At 38.5% G+C, this 27,114-nt stretch overlaps 2 protein-coding genes across 4 annotated transcripts in view; both read right to left on the bottom strand.

Annotated features, from left to right (window-relative positions):
* Positions 1-446: 446 nt before the first annotated feature.
* Positions 447-18,468, bottom strand: ugp2a (UDP-glucose pyrophosphorylase 2a). The gene is made up of 10 exons (XM_084403176.1): positions 17,792-18,468; positions 17,455-17,582; positions 12,319-12,426; positions 6,691-6,876; positions 4,889-5,022; positions 3,800-4,097; positions 2,598-2,795; positions 2,270-2,512; positions 782-886; positions 447-692 (listed from the first exon to the last, which is right to left on the bottom strand). The coding sequence occupies exons 1-10, from the start codon at positions 17,805-17,807 to the stop codon at positions 585-587; spliced, it is 1,524 nt and encodes a 507-aa protein (XP_084259302.1). The 5' UTR covers positions 17,808-18,468; the 3' UTR covers positions 447-584.
* Positions 18,469-21,291: 2,823 nt separating this feature from the next.
* The window catches only part of mdh1aa (malate dehydrogenase 1Aa, NAD (soluble)), a 30,595-nt gene continuing 24,772 nt past the window's right edge, over positions 21,292-27,114 (bottom strand). Inside the window, exons 1-9 of one of the 3 annotated variants that reach the window (XM_084403179.1) lie at positions 26,657-26,797; positions 25,955-26,053; positions 24,767-24,863; positions 23,658-23,833; positions 23,365-23,487; positions 22,861-23,037; positions 22,312-22,425; positions 22,121-22,210; positions 21,292-21,714 (exon numbers count right to left, since the gene is read on the bottom strand). In XM_084403179.1, coding sequence (XP_084259305.1) covers positions 21,592-21,714; positions 22,121-22,210; positions 22,312-22,425; positions 22,861-23,037; positions 23,365-23,487; positions 23,658-23,833; positions 24,767-24,863; positions 25,955-26,053; positions 26,657-26,659 — 1,002 coding nt within the window. In that variant the 5' untranslated portion in view covers positions 26,660-26,797 and the 3' untranslated portion in view covers positions 21,292-21,591. Of the gene's footprint in view, positions 21,715-22,120; positions 22,211-22,311; positions 22,426-22,860; positions 23,038-23,364; positions 23,488-23,657; positions 23,834-24,766; positions 24,864-25,954; positions 26,120-26,656; positions 26,798-27,114 lie in introns of those variants that run through there. The other 2 variants (XM_084403180.1, XM_084403178.1) reach the window with 2 other exon arrangements.

The raw sequence follows: 27,114 nt of genomic DNA, 5'->3' as shown, positions 1-27,114 counted from the left end.
TCTTGATACGTTTACCTGAGATGCAAATGTAAAATGAAATCTTGAAAAATGTAATAACAAAATGAAGTGAGTTTATGCTCAAAACAAGAACAGATGTCTGTCAGTTTGAATTAAGTAGATTTTTCTTGTTTTAAGCAAAACTCACTTTGTTTTGATCAATTTCACAGAAAACAAAACTTCATAATCTGTAATTATATATTTAAGCTACTTTTTTTGTAAAATGAATTAAAAAGTAATGGATATCTGTGTTTTCAAACTCTGAAGTGTTGCTAATGCAACTCGTGTTTCTCCCCAGACAGTTACATTTTCGAGAACATATTGACGTATTGTGTTCCCTTTAAGTTATTCCTTAAATTTTCTTTACTTGGTCTTAAAAAGTCTTACATTTAGATTAATAAAACCTGTGAATATACAGCCCTTTTTGAAATTCACTGTGAAAAGAATGATTGTTTTCTTAAGGGATTTTAATAGTAATCAGATAGATGGCTTTTGATAATCACACTCAAATCTGACACACATTTCCACACACACACACACGAAGAAATGTCCAGGTGAAATGTGGTTGTAGTTTGGTTGTAAAGGCCTCAGTGGTCCAGGATGCGCAGGTTTCCTGAAACGATCTTGTTCTCTAGCATCGCTCCAGCCGGGATGTCAATCCTGTCTCCATGATTGGCAATAATGATAACCGTTCCCTGTTGTACACAAACAGCAAGTTACGATACATGTGTACACACAATGTTTGTGAACGCTCTCTAACGCCTACATGCGTATCAGTCCGTACCTTGACCGTGACTTGTTTTCCGAAGGTAACGTCCCCTGATACAGTGAGGTGATCCAGTTCCAGCATGTCTGGGATGCTCTCAAACCTTTTCAGGAAGTCTCGAACCTAGAAAGTTCAATTTATTTTGTGCTGTATGCTCTTACAAAGTAGGCTTAAAATAAAAGTATTTAAAAGGTACTTATTACTGAACAAGTAATTCAATGTTTCAGGCCTTTTAAATCTAAAACATTTTATTAATAAAATAATTTAAAAGTATTTAAATACTGAACAGCTCATTTTAATAACTTAAACAAAATGTATATTTTTACTAGGGCTGTCAAGCGATTACATTTTTATAAATCTAACTAATTACATGATGTGGCGATTAGTTAAATCTAATTAATCACACCATATTTGGCTGAGAAATTATCCCCAAAAGATCATTTAAAGTCATTATTGTGTTAAATGAGAAAAGCATCAAACATAAAAAGTAGCTTTAGAAACAAAATGATTTTATTTGATTCAACATAGAATTTATTACACATAAACTTTTAGGCTACAAGGGCCATGAGGGTGAGTAAATGACATAATTTTCATTTTTGGGTGAACTATACCTTTAATCTTTTTTTTTATTAATATGGAAAAATGAAATGTATAAGTGATACTCTAAATAAGAAACTAAAACTGCCAGTAGGTGGCGGTAAATGTCTAAATTACTAAATCATTGAATCATTCATTCATTCGATTCGTTCAAACGGCTGATACATTCAGGAATGAAGTAAATGACTCATTGAATCATTGATTCACCCGATTGATTCGCTCAAAACGGATTCATTCAGAAACGAAGCACTGCTATGTGTTGCTCGGAGACTCACAACAGGTCTGCTCCGGCTTTATAGGTAATATTTTCGTTGGCATAATTGAGCAAAAACAGACAATATTGTGTCTAAAACATAACACAATATTAACTTATTTATTTACCTGTTGTATAAAATCAATTTCACATTTGCACTATTCGGGACGTGTGAAATTGCGCTCGTTACTCGCATGATATTGTTTATATAAATATGAGACAAAAACTCATAGAGAGGCATTTTTACATTTACATTTTTGAGCTGATATCTTGAATTTTAGGGGCATTATAACTGCATTCAATAGGGTCTTATCAGTTATCACACAGTGAGTTGTTGCCCTGCTTCATGTTCGTCAGCAATCAACTGTATGAAAAGTAAGATGAACTAACTTTACGTAGGTTTGATACGGGGCGGGTGCGTTAATAATTTTAATGACCCATAACTAATTAATTAAATTAACACATTAAATCGACAGCCCTAATTTTTACACAAATTTCTTTAATGTTTTAAATATATAATTTATATTACAATAATATAAATTGCCTATTACAGCCTATTATTATGATATGGAGTGACTGGCTGCTTTACCTTAAAGTGAAGCGCTCTCTTCCTGTCTAAGTGGCTTTGCAGTGTGTAGGTCTGGCTCAGAGCTTACCTTGGTGAAGGAGCTGCCCAGTTTGACGTGAGGTGTTGAGGGGAACTCTCTCTTGGGGCTCATGGTCAGAGACCCCGCGTCCATGCTGTACAGGTTGGACATGACCAGCAGGAGGTCAGAGGTGGTTTTGACGGGCAGAAAGCGGCTGCGGGGCACGTTGATGCCAAGCGCGTTGTCGAAGCTCTTCATGGCAGAGCCCACAGCCGTCTCCAACTGAATGACGTTCAGACCGCCATCTAAAGTCTGGAGTCAGAAGAGGAATGCTGTTTCATACACAAACGTCTACCCAAATGTTGACATGCGTTAATGTGGAGGGTATGGTGTTCACCTTAGGGTTAACAATGATCTCCATGTCCATTGCGTTCTTTTCGTGAAGCCTTTTAATGGCCGGCAGGCTGATCCACAAGTTGTTGGTGTTGAAGATCTTGAACTTGGTGACGGATTTAAACTCGTCTACGTGAGCTTTGGGCACCTGAGCGATCTCCAGCAGTCTGAGTTTACCATCATACTGCGTCAGCGTCCCACCCTGAAACAGACAACACCAACTGATCTGCATTGGCCAATGAGCTTCAAGGCCCTGATATACTCACTCAGTTCCTTTTCATGGTTCGGGTAGGGGTTAGTTTGAAATACTTTTGCAGGATTACATGCTGTTAGCGAACAACCCGAAGCCGTCCACGCTGCTGAAATATGTAAATATGCGCCGGATATGTAAATATGCGCCGTGTGCTTTCCTCACAATAGCAAAATTACACACCCATAAAACAACAGTTAAGAAAGCATCTGGTCATAGCGATGTGGATTTGCACAAGCTCTGCACGTCACGTCACGTTTAATTATATAGCACTATACAATAGATTGTTTAAAAGCAAGCAGCTTTACAGTACTAAACATGAAAAAAGGCAAAAAGTCAGTGTCACTTTTGATTAGAATTACAACTTCTACTAAAAATGCAGCTCTACAATGTGTTGTATTTACGCGCGTTATATAGCACTTACATATATAGTGTTATAGCACTTATATTACAATATACTACAATAGATTTCTTAAAAGCAAGCAGCTTTACAGTATTAAAAAAGAAAAACAGTGTCGCTTCCAATTAGATTTAGAGCTTTCATTTCTACAATAAAGCAGCTCTCCGGTGTGGTCATGTTTCCACTTGCCTCCGACTTCTACGGACCGAATAGAGGAAATGAGCCGGAGAAGGTTTCTACGTCAAAGGTACACACTTTTTTTTTTGAAGAGTTCGCTTTGGCAAGCTGTTTTGAACTCCCAGCAAACTTCGTTTTGCCTGATTTTGTTCTAAATGACATCACACCAGTTCGTTCTTCAATTTCACTTGAAGTCTACCGGGGCCTCAGAGGGCCATTTCACCCGAAAATGAAAATTCTGTCATTTATTCACCCTGTCATTCGAAACCCATCTGAACCCATAAAATAAAAAAAATATGAAGAATGCTGCTGCAATTCATGATGCTCTGTTTCTGTGTTCCACGAACGAAATGAGGAATACGTTGGTGACAGCCCTCACCTTCACATCAGCTCGTGTCTTATCGGTGACCTCCATGACGAATTCGCAGCGTTTGCCGCTGGCCTGGCTCACCAGGTGGTTCAAGATGTGCAGGTCCACCGTGGCGCCCAGGTTATCAATGTTGGACACAAAAATGTACTCTTTCCCTTCAGCGATGAGCTTGTCCAGAAGGCCGGAGTTGTAGAAGCTGGCGTAGATGTCCCCGTGCCCGGGCGGGTACCAGGCTTCTTCATTCTCACCCGTCAGGCCTATGTTAGTGGCCACTGGTAACAAAGACTCCTTATTGATCCTGGGATACCTGTGCAGGAGCGGAAAATAGACAAGTTGACAACCCACAAAGCTGTGGCCAAGCAATTGGGTCAAGCAATTTTGAAATACCTCAATGTTTTATTATGAGAACTGATGGGTGAATCAATCTTGAAATAACAACAAACTTGAAATAATATTACCTCAGTTATTGATGTTTTATTGTGAGAACCAATGTTCCCTAAAGCTGGCTGATATATTTTATGCATATTTACAATGTATTCAATATTTTGGGGCAAAATTAACATAGAAAATACCACGGTGTTCTTTAATGTGGCCATTGAGTGTTTTGTATCTAAAATACCAAACTTTATATTTACAAAAACACTGGAACAAATGATTTTTTAAGACATTCGTTTCATTAACACTGTTCTAAAATACTAAATGTGACAAAATATGAGTACTGTATTTTCTCACCAGAGAAAAAAATAAACATGGATTACATTTAGAAATAATGTAAAATACTGGTAAATAAAACGAAGCGTTCACAAACAAACACCATAAACATGTTTTAGTTTCCCTCAAATTCAGAACAGAAGCCTAAACTCAATTATTTAAAGTAAAACTGAAACTACCCGTGTTTGTTAAATGCGCTATACAAATACACTTGTTCACTCATTCAGCACAAAAAGAAATGTTTCGTGTGCTTGACGTTAATTGTATTATTTAAATCGCTCTGGAATATAAGTCTCTGCATGTTTCTGATGATAAAAACTGCGCCTTTGATTCCAGAAAATACAGTAAGTTGGTATTTCTCACTGGCCTGGATAAGGATGTGTGTACCTGCTCTGGTTGAAGGTGTGTATCTTGACGCGGTGATGTGTGTACTTCTGCAAGATCTTCTTAGTGTCCTCATCTGTGTTGAAGGAATTCATCAGCACCAGGGGCACGTCTGCATTATACGACTTATTTAGATGCTGAAAGAGAGAGATTCAGCTAAGATATTTAATTCCACACACCAAAATTCTCCATTCGCTTTATTTTCGCTGTTCATTTGAAATAAAATTATTTATATAAATATCTTTTATGTATATTACTGTATGACCATTACATTAGAGCATATGATGGCATTAAGTCACTCAATTAAATTATTCTAGATGTTAAAATACGTTCTTCTCAAAACTGGGAGCAAAAATCTTAAAAAAGAAAAAGCCAAGCACTGGTTGCCATTTCAATGTAAGTATATCATAGGTATTTTTTATTTTACAAAAAGTATTTCTCAAGACATTACTGTGAATTTCTTTACATTTTTCATGTGGAAAAAAACTTATTGTGCAACTCTGGGGTAATTGGTCATTGCCACAGAGGGAAACCTTTTACCAAGGTCTGAAACTGCAAACAGGGTCTTACATCATCTTAAATAGATTGCAAATAATCCAAAGAAATGTCTAAACCCACTAAATGACACATCATCCACTGTTCTGAAGTTACACACAATTCAGTTTTGTTCAATTATAAAAACTTAAAGAAATGCTAAATGCAAAAAAGTTTGGGGTCAGTAAGATTTATTTTTTAAAGAGGACCTATTATGCCCTTTTACAAAGTTTGGTGTCCACTAGAAGAGGTTTTCATGCTTGAATGTAAAAAAACAACAACATATTTTTCACATATTTGACATTGTTGCAGCACCTCTCTTCTCAGTCTGTCAGTAACGCTCTGTTTAGTTCCTGTCTCTATGAAGCTCCTCCTTCTGAAAAGCGAAATGTGCTCTGATTGGTCGGCTGGACGAGTGTGTTGTGATTGGTCAACCACTTCGAGCGTGTTTGTGAAATGTCACACCCCTTACCATAACTGTGAGTTTCAACACATTACTATCGCAACTTGTGTGTGTGTTTTTTTTTTTTACATATGCCCCAGACGGGAATTAGGAATATTCTGTCGTGTTTGTTCCTGCAAGAAAACTCAAGACTTCAATGGAGGCGTTTCAGGGAGTTCAGAAACAGTGACACTGATATAGAGAATAACTCCAGCTCTAGTGACTTTGTGCTTTGTAACTTTGCAGACCTTTTTCATGCTCAAACAGCAACATTACACACTAAAGAAAGCTGAAAATGTAAAAACGCATAATAGGTCTTTAAATAAATTAATACTTTTATTCAGCAAGAATACTTAAATTGATCAAAAGTGACAGTGAAGACTGTTACAAAAGGTTTCTATTTAAAATAAATGATGTTCTTTTGAATATTCTATTCATCAAATAATCCAGAAAAAAATGTATCCACAAAAAAATTATGCAGCACAACTGTTTTCAACGCTGATAATGATAAGAAATGTTTCTTGAGCATCAAATCATCATATTAGAATGATTTCTGAAGGATCATGTGACACTGAAGACTGGAGAGTAATGATGCTGAAAATTCAGCTTTGATCACAGCAATTACATTTTACAATATATTCCAAAATTATAACAACATTTCCCAATATTAGTTTTAATGTATTTTCTTTCGAAAACAAATAAAAAAAATCCTACCAACCCCAAACTTTTGAGTCAAGTGTTTAACGTGACAAACTCATCACCAGTTTTTGCTGTAAATCAGTAATGCTCTTGCTATTAATAACGGCAGGAAGCATGTGTGATGTAATACCTCAATCTGCTGTACAGTCAGATCCAGGAAAGTGTTCTCATTCCGGACGCTGATGAGACTTTTGGGTCCTTTGCAGCCCATGCTGGTCCCCAAACCTCCATTGAGCTTCACCACAGCCAGCTTATTAAGGCTGGAGGCCACATCGGCAGGAAGACCCTTCAACTTGATCTTCTCATAGGGCTGGATCTGTTGAAGCGAGAGAAACAATGAGGGAGTGAAAGACAACCATCAACCATGCGTGTAAACCATATAATTTGTCCATTGAGCTTTATATTTATCAGTATCTAGGAAACACACTATTATTAATATTTTTTTCAGGATACAGAAAGCTTGTGTGGAGTGGACTGAAGACAGTTAATTATCTGAATTCTGCCTCTTTGTACTTCTCACTTCAGAGATGTGTAAAATGATGCGAGAAAGACCTTTGTAGATGTTTATTTCACTTTTCAGTCCAGGGTTTATTTACTCCAGTCAAACAGAGCTGGCCCTTTAAACTAAACTCCAAAAATCAAAAGTCATTAACCCCGAGATCATGACATGAAGAGCAGCGCACTGTGAGAGCTTTGAGAGACTGAGACTTACGTACCGCATTATTCTATATGAAATATGAGCTGATTTGATCAGATCTCTCAGAATTTGGGTGTGAAGCTTTTTATACGAGCTACCAGCCTGCAACAGATGAAAAATTGCGTAAAGCAAGTCTTCCTACAGCAGTTTCATCACAGTGCTAAATTAAGTTCACTGCTGTCAAGGCAAAAATGTCAAAGTCCAATGACTCAGAAACGGCAAGTTGCCGTTTTATTGCTTGTGGTCCACAAGTCTAGTCTTTACTCTACCAGTTTGCATCAAAAACAAATTGATTTAGATCTCTACGTTAAAGAAATATTACAATATAAACAAGTTAAGATTATTTGAGGCATAATGTTGATTACCACAAAATTAACTTCCACTTAATTTCTTAACTTTCCTTTTTTTAAAAGCAAAAATCTTGTTTACACATAATGGAAGAGAATGGTGCCAATTCGTAAACATTAAGTCGGCATGACGCAGAAGCTACGATAGACTTTACTTCACTATTGTGACATTTATCCAAGCGAAACGGCTTTAAGAACAAGAAAAATTGTAGGGCGGCGATTTTGTTCATGTGGAATTGATTGGATGGTTGTGGTTTGCTATTGGTGGATCTCATGTGAGTGACAGGTTGCTCCGCCCTCACGCCAGTTAACGCATCATCAGAGAAGAGATAAAATGAGCTGCAAGAGGGAGAGGAATTTTTTTTGATTAAAGCTACACTGTGTAGGATTTTCTCCCACCTAGCGGTGAAATTGTTTACGACTACCAACTGAATATTACTTTCTAGCCCCTCCCATTCCGAGGGCGTTTTAACTCCTATGGTGGCCGTATTATTTCAAATCTGCCGGCAGTCGCGAGTAATCTAGTGCTGTAGCGGTGCGTCGATGACGTCGAAGCGTCGACGTCAAAATTACGTCGACGTCATATTTTTGGCGTCGGCGCTTCTTTCTTTCTTTTTTTTTTTTTTGCACCATTCCCGGAGGTACAGCTCGCCACACACACACCGCCCGCCGTGTTATTCTGCCATGTTTTCTCCCTTTCTTTCCAAACTGCGACAAACGCCAGTCTCCTTTCTCTGCAGAATGCCATAAATCTGCTCAACCAATCACAGCGCACCATTCCACGCAATGTAAACAGTAACGGTGGCGCTCTGACACCCGGCAGCGATATTTTTTTTCCCAGGATGGTAGGGGAAGACTCATGAATATTCATTGGGGAAGTCATCCCTGATTGGTCTGATGACCTACCCCTAACCCCACCCCTAACTTTCAATTCTTGTACTCAAAGTCAACGAAAACCGAGCAGGACCTAAGCCATTTTACAGCTGATCGCTGTCAAAAAAGAAGGTCGCCGTCGTTCAGAAGGTATTTCTTAGCGATGGCTGATTTAATGCTACATTCATAACATTGACCTATGTTTAGTCCAGATTAGTATTGACCGAGTTCAGAGGCTGTCATATGTGGATCAACTTACTTTGTTGTGTATTTTCAACAGTTTCAATGTGAAAAATAACTTTTATATTGATTCAATGGATTAATTGCATAAAAAAAAAAGGATTTATCATGATTTATACTATATTATTCAGAAGTAAACATTGTAGCTGGCAGTGTGTTTATGTCAGAATGTTTATTTTTAAACCACAACCTTCTAAGTGCTTCTTTTACCGATATATTTAACATATCTTTTGCATTTCTCATCCAAACAACATCAAACTTGGCACTGCACTTGATCGTGCCCAGACAGCTGTCGAGTTTGAAATCCATCGGAGTAACGGTTCGACAGAGATATGCGAATAACAGACAGGATAAATAATTCCAATTAGTCGTTAGATTAGTCGACTAATCGATAAAATAATCGCCCGACTAATCGTTTAATTAATTAATAATAATTAATAATTTACCCCAGCCCTAGAGTAATCTCTCCCTCACATTCGTCACGGTGCCACTGAGTGTAAAAACGTGAAAGGCGAAGCTTGAATTTCCAGGTATGTCCCTCTTTGGCTAATGTATTTTCAAGATGGAGGCGCAACATGGCTGCCGCCATTCGAACGACTCGCTCGTATGTATTCTGAATGGCAGATTCTACGCTTACGAGAATACTTGATTAGTTGGTAGAAGTAATTACACATTAATGAGCACATATTTTGAAAGAACAAAGTGTTTTCTGCTAAGAATCAACTTAAAAAATTACAGTGTAGCTTTAAAGATTACGAGGCACATGAATTTATAAAAAAAATTATGTGTACGGATAAATCTTTTAAAATAAACTGCAATATTCCATAAAAAAAACAAGAACAGTCCATTATGATTTCATAATGACTTTCAAAATACTAACTGTATACTGCTTGTTAAAATGATTTAAGTGTGGGAAAATCGAATACTAAACATAGTATAGACCCGAAAATGATGATGTAAACACTTTACAGCTTAGGTAGAAATAATTTAAGTACTTATAAGCTTCACATTTCTGCATTCAAAATCTCCACAAATCGGCACAATTCACTTTCACTGTCACTTGTTTTCTTTTAAATGGAGGGATAAGGCCAAATTTCCTTTTTGTGGTAGTCAACATTTATGCCACACATTCTAGTGATCAAGCTTAACTTGTACTGAACCAGGAATATACCTTGAAATGTCAATAGATGCTCTTTTTGGACTGGAGAGAAGCTTATAAAAGAGATCCTGTTCTACACAGTACACTGCATTTATCAAATCAATTTCTCTTTATATAACCCCTTTATAAGAAGTATACTCAAGGTGACTGTTAAAAGCACAGGCCAAATATAAGGTTTCAAACCGCCTCTCTCCTGACTGAACGTCTGCCAACAAAACTAAAACATTTGAGACGCACATATACACAGCTGACCGATCAAGCATCCAGCCAATGAGCACGTGAGGACTGAACTACAACCATTGAGAATTATGCTTTACGCCTTGTGGTAGATTTTTCTTACGTACCTGAAACCTAATTACCTGGGGCGTCTCCAATCGACACCCAAGCATCTACAGTCGACACTTAATAATCTTTATACTCTAGCTCTGCATCTACAGTCGACAACTGGCTTCAAGTTTCCTAACCCTAACTTGTTCCACTAACTAACTTGCTGCGCAGCAATAATAACCGACAGACTTCAGACAATGCCTTCGAATATGCTTTAATCACGGCCGAAGGATCTCAGACAAATTTCAGAGATAATTTTTATAGAATAGGAGCATGGCGAAAATGACATGACATTACATAATTTCCCTACAATTTGATTGCTTCTTCATAGGCAAACCCTTCTGTTACTAGGTAGAAGCAAACTCGGTTTTCTTGATTACTTAATTGTTAAGCACAAGTTTTCAAACCAAGACATCTGTCTAGTTTCATATCCCATATTTATTATTTTTACACTCACACACTCAAAGTCACGAGTTTTCAACCAACGGATTTGGAAACATTTAAGATTCACAAGCATATGAATGTGTTTCCTGCAAGAAAAATAAATGTTAGTTACGATTAATAAAAAAATCCATCACAGCCTCAAATGCTGATCTAGTAGCAGCCGTGAAGTTTATTTCGTAATGGGTCTGATGAGTGTCGATCTAATGGAGCTGATTTCAGATCAGCCTGAACTTTACTACGTGCTGTAACATGAGTTTCACAACGGCTGTGTGAAAAGAAATGTCAGCCAAAGTTGTGGGATGCTGGAAGTGCTGTGCTATTCATAGTTTAACCTTCAGTGTTTGTAGAGGGGCCGTGGGTTATTTGGGGAGGGAAGGAACCAACAGGGAAATGTCATGGGCTTGATAAAGCACCCATACACAAGCAAGTTATGCTGCTGCTGCTCTCCCTTTCTCGCTGTTCAGGGGTCCATGTAACACATACAAGCATATGTATATGTAAAAAACATTTTTGTATTATAGAAAGGACATCTATTTAGGACAACTGTTCAAGTTGGATTACATTATATGTAATCTACATCTAAAATACTAAATAACACTAATTAAAAAAAAGAAAAGAGATAAAAAGAATAAAGGAAACAAATATTGGGAATAATTTTATGCTGGTTCTGAAGTAAAAAATGAAAAAAAGATTTCATTGTGTTCATAAAAGATTTTTTTTTTTTTAAGAGTTATTATCGTTAGTTAAAACTAACATTTCTGTTAATTGAAATAAAGCTGAAATAAAATAAAATGTAAATATTAGTTTGAAAACTTTAAACAAAAATCAGAAATGTTGCCTTGGCAATAAACTAAAATAAGTTTAAGTTGAAGAACTAAAATTAACTGGAAACAAAATAACTTAATAAAATCTAAAACTAACTAAAAATAAAACTGAAATACAAATAAATAGCAATATTAAGAAACTAATAAAATGACAAAAGCACAATGAAATTTAACTAAAATTAACATGAAAACTAAAACTATAAAAATAAAAGCTAATTCAAAATATGAATAAAACTAAAATAACACTGGTTATAATATATGTAGCATTCAATTCTTTATATATATATATATATATATATATATATATATATATATATATACATACACAGTAGTGGCCTAGGAAATTTGACATCTTAACTCTTTGTTCAAATATTATTAAAAATGTGTTAAAGATTTTGTAATCATATTGTGTAGCTGTACTTGGAGTCAATTGTTTTATTTGCGATAACGCAATGAAACATGCAGAATTGTGCAGACATAATATTTTGGCCAGGCTGAATTATGAACACATGCAAAATCAAGAGAGAACCAATACATTATTAATAATTGATAATGTTGTAGTAAATGTATGCTTTTGAGTTGGTTTCTGAGTTTTTTTCTTTTTCCATAGTAAAATAAAACCTGTAGTTTTTCCTTTTTGCCAAATAATTTTGTCATATAAATACCTTAACCAAGTTTGGGGTTTTGTTCTTCCTTTATACTTAAAATATTTTTTTTTAATATGACATTCTTTCCTCATATTTTGATTTTAGAGTCATTAAAAACACTTTCACAATCACTTTTGGCCACTACTGTATATCTTAATATCTCATTTTGAATTCCTCATCCAAGCACTCGTCTGTCTCACCGAGTCTTCGGGTGGTCTCTGGATCTTGGCCCAGTCAACAGACGGTCCCTTCTCCTGAAGGAAACGGTGAAAGAGCTTCTTGAAGCCCTCAAAGTCCTTCCTGGAGATCTGCAAGAGCACAAATAAGCAGATTCAGTTCTTTTTTTCCCTTATTTGGTAGAATGTTAAGCTCTATATCCTGATGTTCAATATTCAATCATTTGTATTGTTTCAGGGCCAATAGTGAAAAAGAGTCACCGGAGTCGCACTAGTCAGGCTAACAATTGTGAGGGTTTTGGGAAGCTGTCGGCCTAAACTATGTCTAAACTAGAAACTACTCTTGTCCCATAGACTGCGATTGCAAGTGCATTACTGTACAGAGTATACAAATCTTTCCTTTGTTTTTACAAACTGAACACCATAGAGATGAACTTGCATTAAACCTGGAATATTCATTTAATGGTTTATTAAATTAATGAAATGCTTTAGAATATTGAATCTGAATGCTTTATAACACTGAATCAATACCTTATAGAGTTACGGATGTGTGATTAATCATATTCCTAATTACTCTGTACAACACTGTGCAGCATAAAAGCATAATTAATACTCTGAAGAGTCTCCTTTAACCTTTAGACTAAACCTTCTGGTGCTGCATCATGGGATGACAGACAGTAATTAAGGTTCACTGCCTTCATTAGGTCACAGTTTCATAAAAAACTCATGAATAAGTCTGCATGCTGTGTGTGCCATAACTGATCACATTATTAACAGTGGGTTCATTGTGAATAAACATTTCAAAACTAGGCTGCATAAAATAGATTTCCAAAATGTGCACAAGACTTCGAATGAATCACTTCCAAATGAGTTTAGTTTTTTAGTCATATTAATGTCATATTATATACAAAAAAAATATGTATATAATTTGAAAAAAATGTTTAAAATGCATGCACCAAATTCTTAGAAATATAAACTTTTTTAAAATGTATGTTAGTTACATGCATTTTTGAAAAACATACATACTATTTTCAAAATGTGTTTAAATTGGTGTAACCATCAAGCAAACAGTAATACCTTACACCTTAATAAATGTGTGATTACACATCATAATCATTATTTTCAAACTTTTCAAGGTAAAAAATAGGTTCTCTTTCATCATCTCGTGTTCGGGATCCACCTATGGGAAGGCCATCCGTACCTGACCTCAGCAGAAGCATCCGACTGCACCAAGTCTGTCTAGACAGACAGAAGCGTGCAGCCAATGCCCGGTAAACCCCACCCCCTTACCTGAGGGCATATAAGGCCTGCATGCGCTGCTATTCTCCAGGTGTCATTCGCTTCTCGCGATCTCTGAAATAGTTTTACACTCAGCTCGTGGTTTTACGGACTTCACTATTGTCTGCAGAACACATCTTTGGATCAGCCTCCACAGGACGTGTTTGTCCCATCAGCCTGGTTAGCTGAAGGAATTACTGCAAGCCGCCAACGCTCGCTGCCCTTCTTGCTCCCTTCGCTATTTCCCCCTGTTCTACGGCTGCCTGTCTGTCGGATTATTCGTTTATTTCTTCAATGGCTCTCTACGGCTACCCCCAGGGACAACCAGCCGCGTACGGCGCCCTCATCGCCGCTGGGGATTCCCATCCTTACCGTGTGGTGTGAATGGGCCTTAAACACACTGAAGAGGTAACTGACTTCCCCGAGTACTGTAACCATTGCCTGGCGATCCCCAAAAAACTCCCGTGGCTTTACCCCAATCGGTTCTCTTTGAGGTTTGTGAGCGAGCGGCCGCTCGCCTCAAAATCAAATGGCCGGCTCCTCATAGTACCTCTGACCAAGCGCGGGACGTCTATAATGGGAAACTCCTGGGACCCTCTCCCGGCCCTACAAAGTAGTTTTTCCCTGTCCTCCCTACGTGTGCTAAACACATTAAACATTGCTGGGGAGACCCGTTCGACCTCAAACACGGTCTCGCGGGTCTGGACGTTAAGGATATGACAACTCTCTGCATGGGTGACCAGGCCTCTTATAAAGCCTCGGCCTTGACTGTAAGAGCACGCAACTTCTCCTCGCTGCTTTCCACTTACCAGACCGAGCTCCTGGTCGACATGGGAGAACAACGGGAGAAAGGGACGTGCGCTCTCTGGAAGGAGATTGTCACTATTAATGGCCTCATTCTAGGTAATGTCCGTCAAGAGAACGTAACTGTGGCTTAATCTCCCTGATAGTGAAAAGTGGCGCATTGCTGGAGTGCCGGTTGAGCCTGGCTGGGCTTTCTTTGGTCCTGCCGTCGCTTTAATGCAACAGCGTTGCAATGTCAAGAATAAAGAGGACAAGGCCAAACTTTGCCTTCTTAGAAAGCCTGCGCCGCGCCAGACACCGTCTGTGCTTCCACCAAACCCCCCGCTACCAAATGGCATTTCCATAATGCAGGCAGGGCTATTAAATCCCGCAGCAAGCCACCGGCTTAGCTTTGTATTTCCTCGTTCAAAAGACGGAGGCTATCTGTCGGCGAGGTCAGCTCAAGTGTGCACAGGCTTCACTGTTCCCCGTGTTGCCCAATGTGTGCTTTTATCTGTTTTTTTCTGAAAGCTGCTGTCCTTCGAGGTGGCTTTGCTCTTGGCATCACCTAAATGTGTCAGTGAACTACATGCACTCTCGGTGCATTCCTCGCGCACTAAATTCTCTCTTAGGTTTTCCTTAAGCCCAATCCGGCTTTTATGCCTAAATGCTTCCCTGCGTTCACATAGTAGGTGTTGGTGTTTGTTTTTACCCTCTGCCTTTTTCCTCCACGGAGGATCAGAGGCTAAATGCTAAAGGACCAGTGCTTTCCGGAAGAGCGATCAGCTCTTTATTTCATGGGCACCCCCTTACAGGGGGAGTCCCATATCTAAGCATTACCTCTCACATTGGCTTATGGAAGCTATAGGTTTGGCATATGAATCTAAGGGAGTGACCCTTTTTTCTTTCCATTACACATTGGAGTAAAGGAACAAAGGGTGAATGGGCCGTCAAACTACGCACATTCATATCACCAAGCAAGCATTTACATTCCTGCCTGTGTTGCAGGGTTTATTTTCATGTGTGTGCCTCTTAGATATTTCATGTCCTGCACAGCATGTCCTGCACAGCAGTTACGTGTGTGCGTCAGGGATGCAAGATGCATGATTATGGGACGTGTCAGACACCACCTCCTTGGGGCGACCGTCCTTCACTGGCTTACAGAACCTCACTGTGAGTGTACTGGGGAAACAGGGAGCTGTCCATAGCCGCTTTCCGACCAAGTAGTTACAGGAACTTAGTTATAGGAACTGTCCACTTCTAAACAGTTCTATGAACTACTCTCCCCCAAACTCGGTTTTGCTGTTTGCGTTCGCACTGGCCAAGTGGCCATAGGAACTGGTAGGAGGGGTAAGGGAGTGACGCAAGCATGGCGACTTTTATTTTGACGGAGCGACCGACCTTTATTTTGACGGCGCTGAGAACGCCAGAGCAAACAATGCTCGCATTCTCTGTGTTCATTAGTAAGCGATCTGTCTAACAGTACTGTTTAACATGTTATTAGATAGAATTGTTATAGAAAGTACACAGTATATGAAAAAAAAGTGATTAGCCTATGCCGTGTGGTTGATGTCCAGTGTTGCTAGCTGAGCAGAAATACATAATCATGTTTGACTTGGTCCCCTCAAAGTTGCGTTGGATTTTCTCTTCAGCATAAAGGTTTAGAGGCCCATCTATCACTGTTTTCCATGTTTGTATCTAGTTTCTGGAGTAAATATATAGGCTATAATCTGTGTGTTTACATATAGCTGTTTTAAAAATGGCAGGTGCGTTTGGTCATCAGTGTACACTAACGTCACGGGTAGTTCCTATAGTGCTGGTTTAGACCCTACTCTAAAGTAGGAGCTAAATTAGTTCCTCCAAATGGAGTTCCTAGAACTAAAGTCGTTCCTAGTCGGCGTGTTCGCACCGCAGGAACATACGGGTACTTTAGCCAATAGTTCTAGGAACTGTGAAAAGGTTCCTCCGGTCGGAAAGCGGCTCATGTCTCTCCCATAGGTGGATCTCGAACATGAGATGATGAAAGAGAACAATAGGTTACTGTCGTAACCCCGGTTCTCTAAAACATTGGGCACAGAGATCCACCAGCTTTGCCCCACTTGCCGCACGAGAAGGGAATATACTTAATGGAGAACAGCAGCGCATGCAGGCATTATATGCTCTCCGGTAAGGGGGTGGGGCCTTGGCTTGGCTTTGGGCATTGGCTGCGCGCTGGGCATTGGCTGGTGTAAGAGGTCAGGTACCGATGCCCTTCCCATAGGTGGATCCCTCCACTCGATGTTTCAGAGAACCGGGGTTACAACAATATAAAGTCAAATTCTGAGTGGAAAAAAGAGTGACTTTTTCTCAGAATTGTGACTTTATAAGTCGCAATTGCAAGTTTATGTCTCGCAATTCTGAATTTATAACTCGCAGTTGCATTTTTATATCTCGCAATTCTGAATGTATAACTCGCAATTCCGAGTTTATATGATGCAATTCGAAATTTAAAACTCGCAATTGCGACTTTATATCACGCAATTCCGAATTTATAACCCATTATTGTGAGTTTATATCTCGCAATTCTGACTTTATAACTCGCAATTGCATTTTTATATCTCACAATTCTGAATTTATAACTCACAATTGCATGATATGAACTTGCAATTGTGAGTTATAATTTCAGAATTTATAAAAAAAATAATAATAAACTCGCAATTGCAAGTTTATATCTCACAATTCTGAATTTATAACTCACAATTGCATTTTTATAACTCGCTATTCTGAATTAATTTATAACTCGCAATTGCATTTTTATAACTCGCTATTCTGAATTAATTTATAACTCGCAATTGCAACTTTATATCATGAAATTCTGAGATAATTCTCGCAATTGCAAGAAAAAAGTCTTGTGAGATTAAAAGTCGCAATTATCTGGGGGTTTTTTCAGTGGCGAAAACAAGCTTGGTTACGGACCCTTAAAACAATAAGTCTATAGCATGTTTCCTTTCTGCTAGGTAAACGTATGTGTGATGATATATCTGGGTACATGTGTGAGTTGGGCGTTAGAAATGCATATAAGGACAGAAGAACCACTAGTTTGCGGGACAAGGATCTCACCTCCGCCTCCGGTGTCTTGGCGGTGGTCAGGAGCTTCTCCAGCTCTGTGTGCATGGAGTTCTCATGCTGCAATCTCAGCTTCTCCTGAAACTCCGCCATACCTGCATTAGAGCTGCTTCTATACAGATCTGACACGCAAACACAAGGAACAGAAAACATTACTTCCAACATCAAAAATTGATGATTATTATCATTCCTAGGAATATTTTGTCCTATCATGGTTTTCGGTTCTCTGAAGTACCATGAAGTATCACGTAAATAATGCATGTATCAGAGAAGCATTATTATCATCTACCATCATTGTACCACCACAGAAGGCTATGAAGAAAAAACTTACCAGCAACAAAAGACATGTTCAAGAACTTCTGACAACTCCCAGATAAAAAAACAAAACAGTATCAATCCTGAATGGATTTCACTAGTCTAGAAAGGTCCAAATCATCAAATGTTGTACGGTTCCTTCTATTACACTGCATAAAACTACAAAAGCCTCAATGTAGCATTAACAAGATGCTTTGAGAACCTCCGACACTAAAAAAGAAAAGCTAAAGTGTTCAAAACAAACAAAGTTCAGCATCCGAACTCGAAGCGAAGCCTCTGTACAGCCTGATCAGATGAGATTTCAGACACATTCACAGACTGTCATGCTCAGGACACCCGATCAGGGCTTTGTAACGCACTGCTGCAATGACCGAACCGCTGAAGGAGATGCGCAAAGAGAGAGAGAGAGAGAGAGAGAGAGAGAGTAGCGCACGATTCTTTTAATAAACTCCAGCACTGCCCAGTGCCCACCCGTCACGTCACGTCACGGACTCGGGGGAAAAATAAACAAGTCCAGAAAAAGTGAACAACTCTTACAGGTACAGTATTTAATGTGTCAGTTGAATTATTAATCGCTTCACCGTCGCTTTGTCACTTGGAGCAAGAACTGGACGCTGTTGACACCTGAGACACTGGATGCGTTCTGACTGAGCGCTGGACGTTCGAATAGAACGCGTTCTCAAATCTGACTGTGCAGGGATTTTGATTCATCCGATCCCAGTGACTGGAATCTTCTGAATTCGTTCACTAAAACGTTCGTCCACTCCCCTTTTTTACCCAAACAAAGTCATTCTTCTTTATTGAATTTGTGACATTTTAATTGTGTTTGTGTCTGTCAGTGATTCTTCCGCCTCCATTCTGTCCTGGTTGTGAATGAGAATTCTTGTTCAGTGAATCGCGTTCACACTCAAAACTGTTTAGTGAAACTGTTGTTTTAGTATCGAGATACTAGCCTATTGTAGTTTCTTTTAATTTTTTGATTTTCCGCTTGCAAAAAAAAGTTGGAATTACCTTTTTTATTTTCTATTCCTTTTTAGTGGAAACGAAGTAATGCCAAACCTGCTCAGATAATATATATATATATAGCAACAAAGAAATGTACAAAAAAAATGTTTTTATTAGCTTTTATTTCCTTATTTATGTGTATTGTATTTTTTCCCACATTTCTATTTTTCATTTATTTATTTATACATTTATTTATATAGGCCTACAGTATGTATTTATGTGTACCTTTATTTATTTTCACATTTATTTATACATTTCTTTGTCCATATGGTAATGAGGGGGGCGTGGTTTATCTCAGACATAGCAATCGAGCTCAGAGTGTTAAGTGCAACCGCAAACTCAATTCATTTTCAAGAATTCTCTTACAGCACAAGATAAAACGCTGCTGCTTGTCAATGACAAATCAGAATATTACTTTATTCACAACCAATAAAACTGCAGTTGGCTTTATATGATCTAAAACAACACAATATGATACTCGCATTGATTAGGCCTTCATTACTAAAACAATTAACGGCTTAATGTACTAAGAAAGTGATATTGGATGACCAAATTAAGCACACACCTTATTAATAAAGCATACAGATGAGCAGAATAACTTAGAATACGCAAGCAATGAGCTTAAACACGTTAAGCATTTTCCATAGAAAACCGTTATAAAGAAAATGCTTAATGTGGCTTACAGCATCTGCTTTCCTGTACATAGTAGGCCTACATCTTATTAACAATCTGTATACTAAATTTGGTACTTCAATATCACCATCTTAGTCCATTAAGCCACGTTAAGCATTTTCTATGGTTTTATATGCGAGGAAAACGTTTAACATGCAATTGAGCTTGTTGCGTTCATATGGGCTCTTCTGTTTGATTGTACATAGTATGCTTTTTAAATAAGTTTACTGAATATTGTCTTTTATACTATCTTATGGCTATATTGCCCATCTTTAAGTCATTCATTCCCTGTGTGACTTGTAAAGGCATGTCCGCAAACCTTTTGCAATTTGTTTGGTAACGCCACAAAGTGTCACAGTGGCCTCAAAGCTTCGCCGTTGCCACTCTGAACTCAATTGCTATGTCTGAGGCAAAACACGCCCCCTCATTACCATATGGACAAATAAATGTAGAAATAAATAAAGGTAGAAATAAATTAATGGAGACATAAACAGATATATAAATAAATGTGGGAATAAATGTAGAAATGAAAAAATAAATGTAGAAAGCATATGATACATAAATACGGAAATAGTATAACACATTTATTTCATTTATGCTCTTCTTACATTTATTTGTATATTTATTTCTTATTTTGGAGGTTTTGGCATTCCATAGGAAACTTCCATAAGCATGCCACTTTAGTAATTTTACCACGTTAAGGTTGTTTTAGCACTTCGTGATTCTTCTAGCTGTTTCTGAACGCAGTAACTGTTTGAAAGCCCCCAGTTGACTGTGAGTTTTACTGATACAGCACACAGCAATGTCATGAGGGAGAGTAAGCTTTTTTTTTTGCTAATACAGACCTAAATAACTGCTTCTGTCTGTCAAACACAACAAAAGTCACAAATAACCTCCTTTTCCAGTTGATAGGATTAAATCTGTCAGGAACTTTGCCCTACAAGAACTCCAAGCTCAATGGCCCCTTGCAAGCAAACACAAGCACTGCCCACACAGATAGTGGTTTGGAGGGGTTGGGGAACTATAATACTCAAGCACATCTAGACAGCAGACAGGCTTGCGTTGCTCATTTTTTGACAAGCCATGCGAGGATACTTACGTCCAGTGCACAACACGCTGCTTCAAGGGCGGAAGTGTCATAAGAAATCCTTGTGTGGGAATGATGTGTGTTCACGGACCAATCAGAGCAGGGGGCGACCTGGCTCGACCAATCAAATAACAGCTATTTGTTGATGGCGTTCGACAGAGTAAGCATGTGAAACAGCGCCATCTCTTGGTTATGGTTGTAAACAAACACACAATACACTTTCATTTTATCCGTGCTTTCATTTTATATAAAAGTTTTATAAGGAAAAAAATATAAATTTATATGACAAAAAGTAATTGACAAAAAAAAAATCGAAATTATCTCATTTTACATAATTATAATTAAAACTGTCATAGCTGATTTCTTATCTCATATTTATGACTTTGTATGTCCTAATTTTCAATTTTAATCTCTCAAATATGACGTCATAATCTTGAACTTTTGTCAATTGGGATTTACCAAATCATTATTGTTTTTCTTATGTGGTGAAAATAGGTTAACCATTTCTGACCAATGAATGTAAATGATTTCCCAGTCTTCCTTTCTACAAGGAAACAGGAGAATAAGACTGAAGCTCCAAGCTTCTCCTGGAGCCAATTATGGAAACATTTTTACACAATAATTTTGAGCTAAATATTCAAGTAGCTTTTTTACATATATATATTTTGATATTTTGAACTTTTGTGTGTTCATAGCTAGAGATGAGATGGACATGATCTTGTATGAGAACAACAATCCAAACAAATCTGACATTTATTTTCCACATGGCATTTTATTGTTGGATGACAGATGATCATTATTTTGGTCAGGACAACCATGTGCGTAACAGTTTAATTGGAAATGTTTTCCCTTCAGGCTTTGCCCCGGACACTTCAAGCAGAGTAAGTTACATTGCAAACGTTTCTGGTGAAGCAACACACACGCACGCACGCACGCACATGTTCAGATACATGAATATCCACACACACACGGTCAGCTGTGACATCTACAGGATGTTACAGTCGGGGATTTGGGGACTTGGAAAGGTCTAACGGCTGCTGTGTTGTCGTGAGTCACGCTCCAAGGAAGGTGAGTGCAGTGTCTCTCTCATCGACCAGCTCAGTGGCGGTGGCGTCCATCTTACCGCGGGAGAAATCGTTGATGGCGAGTCCGTCAACCACCTTCCAGGTCTTGTTCTGTTGTGGTCGACATACAGAAACACACAAAAATGAGCAGTACTTACATACAACTTATAAACCTTATATTTTTAAACTACTCAATGCTTTGATTTCATTTATTCATTATTTAAAGTGCCCCTATTATGCTATTTCTTAAGTTCCTAATTTTGTTTTGGTCTCCTACAATAGGTTCACATGCATCCAAGGGCAAAAAACACTTTAATTCTCTCATAATATACATTGCAGCATCATCTCTTTTCTCACAGTATCTGAAACCGTTTGATAAAGGAAACGTACCCGCAACTGTAACCTTAACCAATGAAATTAACTGCAAGGCGGGATGTGAAAAAAGCATAATAGGGGCATTTTCATTTATTTATTTCAATGGTTAAGGAATTTAAAACTTCCAGTGATGAAGACAAACCTTGATCTTAACAGGGAAGGAGTACATGAGGTCATCATCGACTCCATAGGAATTCCCAGAGGAGTAGACGCCCATAGACACCCATTCGCCCTGCTCAGAGACAGAATGATTTAGCATTAACAAACTGGAAATATTTAGGAAAAACCGGAAATGTCTTCTTCTGTAAAGGGTTCACAGAGGTGCAAACTCACATCAGGAGTGCCGAACCAGATGTCCCTCATGTGGTCACAGATGGCTTTGGCAGCAGACATCGCGCTGGAGAGCTTCCTGGCCTTGATGACAGCTGCACCTCTCTGCTGCACCGTCTGCCATACAGAAGTTAAAAGACTTACAGATGGGTAAATTAAAGCAATAAGATACAAGAGGTCATGTATAAAGGTGCGGTCACATTAAAGCTCATGTCTATTGTCAATAGTGCAGCGATGTATGAAGCAGAGCTCACATATAAAAAAAAAAAAAAATCCAGGTTTGCTGTGCTTGTTAGTAGGGCTGCACAATTTGGTCTATATTTTGTTATTATGTCAATATCGCTATAAAATAATAGTTATGATAATTATTATTAATATCTCTAGTTGGAACTATCCATTTTATAATAGACATAAGTCCCGACAAAGGCACAAAAAAAATTTATTCACCATTTACACATTTTTTTGTAAGCAGGTTATGGGTTTTCAGATTTTCCTCCTAGATAATAAAAGGCCTGATAATCTTACAAAAGTGGTTCAGATGTTGGGACTTACGGAGATGAAGTCGCCCTTCAGCCAGCTTTCGTCATTCACAGCGTCAAAGGCTGCCATCTCCTTCCCGTGGTGGTTGACAATAGCATGGTGCACATCTGGGTACTGAGTTGAGGAGTGATTTCCCCAGATAATCACATTCTTCACATTGTCAGAGGACACACCAACACGCATCGCCACCTACAGGCATGGAGGAAAACTGCAGATGAGCAAGAGGCCTGTATGTGTGATGTGTTTATCTGCAAGAGAGGGCTAAAAGTTCCTCTAAAATGGCATATGATGATCACACAACATCAACACCGAAGTCACTCTGATGGTCTATGAACTATTTTAGAGTACATACCAAAAAAACGGCTACTCTAGAACTAAGCTATATGTGGGACACTGCCATTGAGTTTGACAATAAAAAAAGCTCAGTTACCTGCAGCTCTGGAAAGCACACAGACTTAGAGAACTTCAATAAAGCAGAATAACAACTGAAGGTGAATGAGGCAGCGGGGTTCGGACCTGAGAGCGGGCCCTGTTGTGGTCCAGACGGGTCAGGCAGGAGAAGTTCTCCTTAGGAATGGAAGGAGCAGATTTGGAGGCGATCAAACAGTTGGTGTTGGCTGGGTTCCCGACAACAAGCACCTATGGAAAGAAAAGAAAAATTGAACGCCATAACAGCAAGCATACACCAAATACCGACAAGTGATTGACTAGGCCTGTATCGAACTATCACATCGTTGTCTAAAATTAAACGGCAAATCAAGTGAGCACAAAAACTCACTCAGGCTGCATTATTTGTTGCAGGCTTTTACCTTGACTGTCTTCTTGGCGTACTTCTCCAGTGCTTCACCTTGGGTTTTAAAAATGGCCACGTTGGCCTTCAGTAGGTCCTTCCTCTCCATGCCCTCTTTTCTTGGCATAGACCCCACCAAGATGGCAGCGTCAAGGTCCTTGAAGGCCACCTCAACCTTATCAGTAGGAATCACATCTGTGAAGGGGGAAGACATAGGAACGGGACACAGAAATAGTATCAGAGTAACATTTAGGTCAACAAATTTCCATGGCAAGAAATATTTCCAGCTATTATTACAAATTAAAATTACACGCATACATTATTTTTTTGTAGCTAAAAAAAAAAAAGCTTTATTTAAAAATAAAAATAAAATTAAAGTTAAATCATTTCTTGTTGAACTAAGGACTAACTGCCTGACTGGACCAGGAGAAAAAAAAGTATTATTATTGTTTATTGTAATAAGTTATAGACTATTTTAGTTGATCAAGCATGGGAGAAATGCATGTGACTGAAAGATAAACTCACGTAAACTGCACATGCAAACATTTCAGCATCAGTATTGGGAAATGCAGCCTCATTATGTTTGTACCAAGACCATTATTTCACAGGAGCATGTGCTGACATTATCTCCTGACACTTTCATATCACATCACCATAAATCGTTTATGAGGCTTTTCATATTCCCTGAACTGGCTCATTTCATTGCTAATCTTCAGAACGACAGTTAGTAAAGATCTATTTATCAGAATGGACTTCAACCAAAGCACCACTTCTGTGATACAAGTTGTTCTTTGGCCTCCTCCTCTCCGCCTCCCATTGTTGCGGCGCCATCCCGTTTCCCATTGGTCAGAGTCTATCCCACAGTGCGAGCCAATAAGGTCAGTCGGTGCTGGTTACACCTCCCTGCTCTTCAAACACTGCGTACCACATGCTGTTTTTTTTTGTGTGCTACTGCTGCAGACCCATTCTGCAGAGTCACGCTTGCTCTTCTGCATTTTAATACATTCCAGATGTTGGCTATAAATAAACCAAGTTGCCGTACAGAGTCTCTAAGTGTCCCTTAGGAGTCCGATGAAAACTGCGCCACTGTGATGAGGTTTGATTAAAACAAGAGAAGCAACCCCTCACCCCTCAGAAGAGGAAGAGCACAATCCTGCAGCTCCATGACGACCCCATCCAGCACGGGCAGCATGGGAGTGATATCCAGAAGCACCAAGATGATCGGCTGACAGGAGGCAGAGAGAAACAACATGCATGTTACACTGCATCAGCCACAAACAGAAAACGTGTGCAGCATAATATACACTTTAGACAGAGGACATACAATTATACACATTCAGTAGTTCATGTCTTTTCTTGAATTTCAGGTTTAAAATTAGTGCAAGCGAAGCAGGAAGTGGCAAGCGAAGCAGGAAGTAGTGATGGAACGATATGACTGAGGTTGATAAAATGCCAATATAAAACAAAATGCAAAACTGTCACATCCATAACGCCAACACAATGCCATGGTATTTAGTTGGCGTTATGGATGTGACAGTTTTGCGCGGAATTGCCCACATGTGTGATATAGGCTAAGCTATTTGAGATGTGCATATATATAGAAATTTAGATATAAAATATATAATCTAATATTACATTAGAAGATATAAACTCACAATTGCAAGAAAAATTTACGAATTCACAATTTTGAGGGCGGAAAAAAAATCCAAATTGCAAGCAGAATTACTAGAGGTTTTGAGATACCAATATGGAAGCTTGTTTCTGCCACAGAAATACAAAATTCTTTCAATTGCAAGATTATTTTTCAGAACTGTACTGTAACTGTTTGTATCTAATTTATATCATTACCTTTTCTTTTTCTTTTTTTTTTTCCATGGCAGAAACAAGCTTCCATATTTGTATCTCAAAATATCTAGTAACATTATTGTTGTATTTTGCTGTTATTATTCAAATATTCAGTAAAATTATTTTATTGTCATAGGCCATCTATATGATTAGGCTATTAACCACTGCATCAATTGTATGGTTTTATCAGAATCATAAACATGTATCTGTATTGGTCGGTTTCAAATTATCAGTAAAAAAAACAAACAAAAAAAACACTGAATTACTAAATATTGGCTTTATCGGTTCCATGCACACAATATGCAATATAACGTACTGCACAAATAACCAGTGACTTATTCTGAGGGATCAAAAGAGTCGCATATTTTAAATCACACATTATATAACCCAAGAGCATGGTTTAAAATCCAGATTGCTCCACTTGCAGTTTCCCCCCAGTCAGTGTGGTGTTACGCAATAACCCAGTCTCACCTGGTCCTTGCCGAACACATCTCCTTTAGCAATGCTGTACAGCAGAGAATAAGCGATCTGTCCCGCTGCGCCAGTCACCAGGACTCGGATCGGCTCGGCCTGCAACAAAACACAGTCACGGGCGTCAATAGCATGACCTATTTATTGGAACAAAGGCCTAACTCTCTGGAATCAGTAAAAAAAAAAAAAAAAAAAAATTCAGAAGTGGCAGATTTGAGTATTTAGTTGCACATAATTGTTTCTGCGAATGTGAATTCATTCATTTCTATTTCTATCCTCCTCAATGAATGAATGAAACGGTGATGCAACGGATGCTCCGCGCGACCATGGTAACGTCACTATGTGCACGAGACTATAACTTCGACGAAAATGTCCACTTCGAAGTAACGTTATTCACAAAGACAATCTGACAAAATTTCGACATAACAGCGTCAATGGGTACAAAAGATGGCACCTCAATTCCACACACTCCACAAACGCGGAAATGGCAGTTAAACGTTTATTAAACTGCTTCAGAATGATTCAAAATAAATCGTTTCCTGATCAGAGTTCAAATTAATCCAGATATCAAAAACTAAATATCACCCTTGGAAGATCAAACAAGCCCACCGCTATACAAAAAAAAAAAAAAAAAACATTGCGACCTTGATTTGATTATGCTAAATATCGTGCAGGACTAAAATGGAGGGACGAGAATCTCACCATGTTTCTGGTTTGATTGTGCAGGTTGAGATGTGCGACAAAGCTGTGCTGCTGCTCTTCCTCAGACTGAACGGAGGGTCACCTCTATTCTTGTATGGAAATGTGTCATGTGCTTTCACAGGCACAGAAACGCTGTACACTGGGATATGTAGTTGATTTAGCTACTCTCCCCCATCAATTATCTTTCAAAAGGAACTCCTTTACCCATAATAACCCGCGCTGAAGCCCTCCCATCCTACACGCCCCCTGCACTAGCATATAAGGAGCATAAGCCTTGGAAACCGTATAAAGGTCGAGTTTTGAAAGTCCCTTTGAGTTATGGTGTTAGGTTCGGGTCCTTGAACTACAAATTGTCTATAATAGCCAACTGAAAACAGATTAGTTAAAGTTATGTCATTTGAATGAACAGTCAAACAGAATAAGCATCTTTTACAGAGTGATAAAGAGGACATTGAAGA

This window comes from Rutilus rutilus (assembly GCF_951802725.1).
Source record: "Rutilus rutilus genome assembly, chromosome: 2".
In the NCBI taxonomy this organism is placed as follows: Eukaryota; Metazoa; Chordata; class Actinopteri; order Cypriniformes; family Leuciscidae; genus Rutilus; species Rutilus rutilus.
The sequence above is the reverse complement of the archived record's forward strand: the minus strand, read 5'-3'. Positions and strand labels throughout refer to the sequence as shown.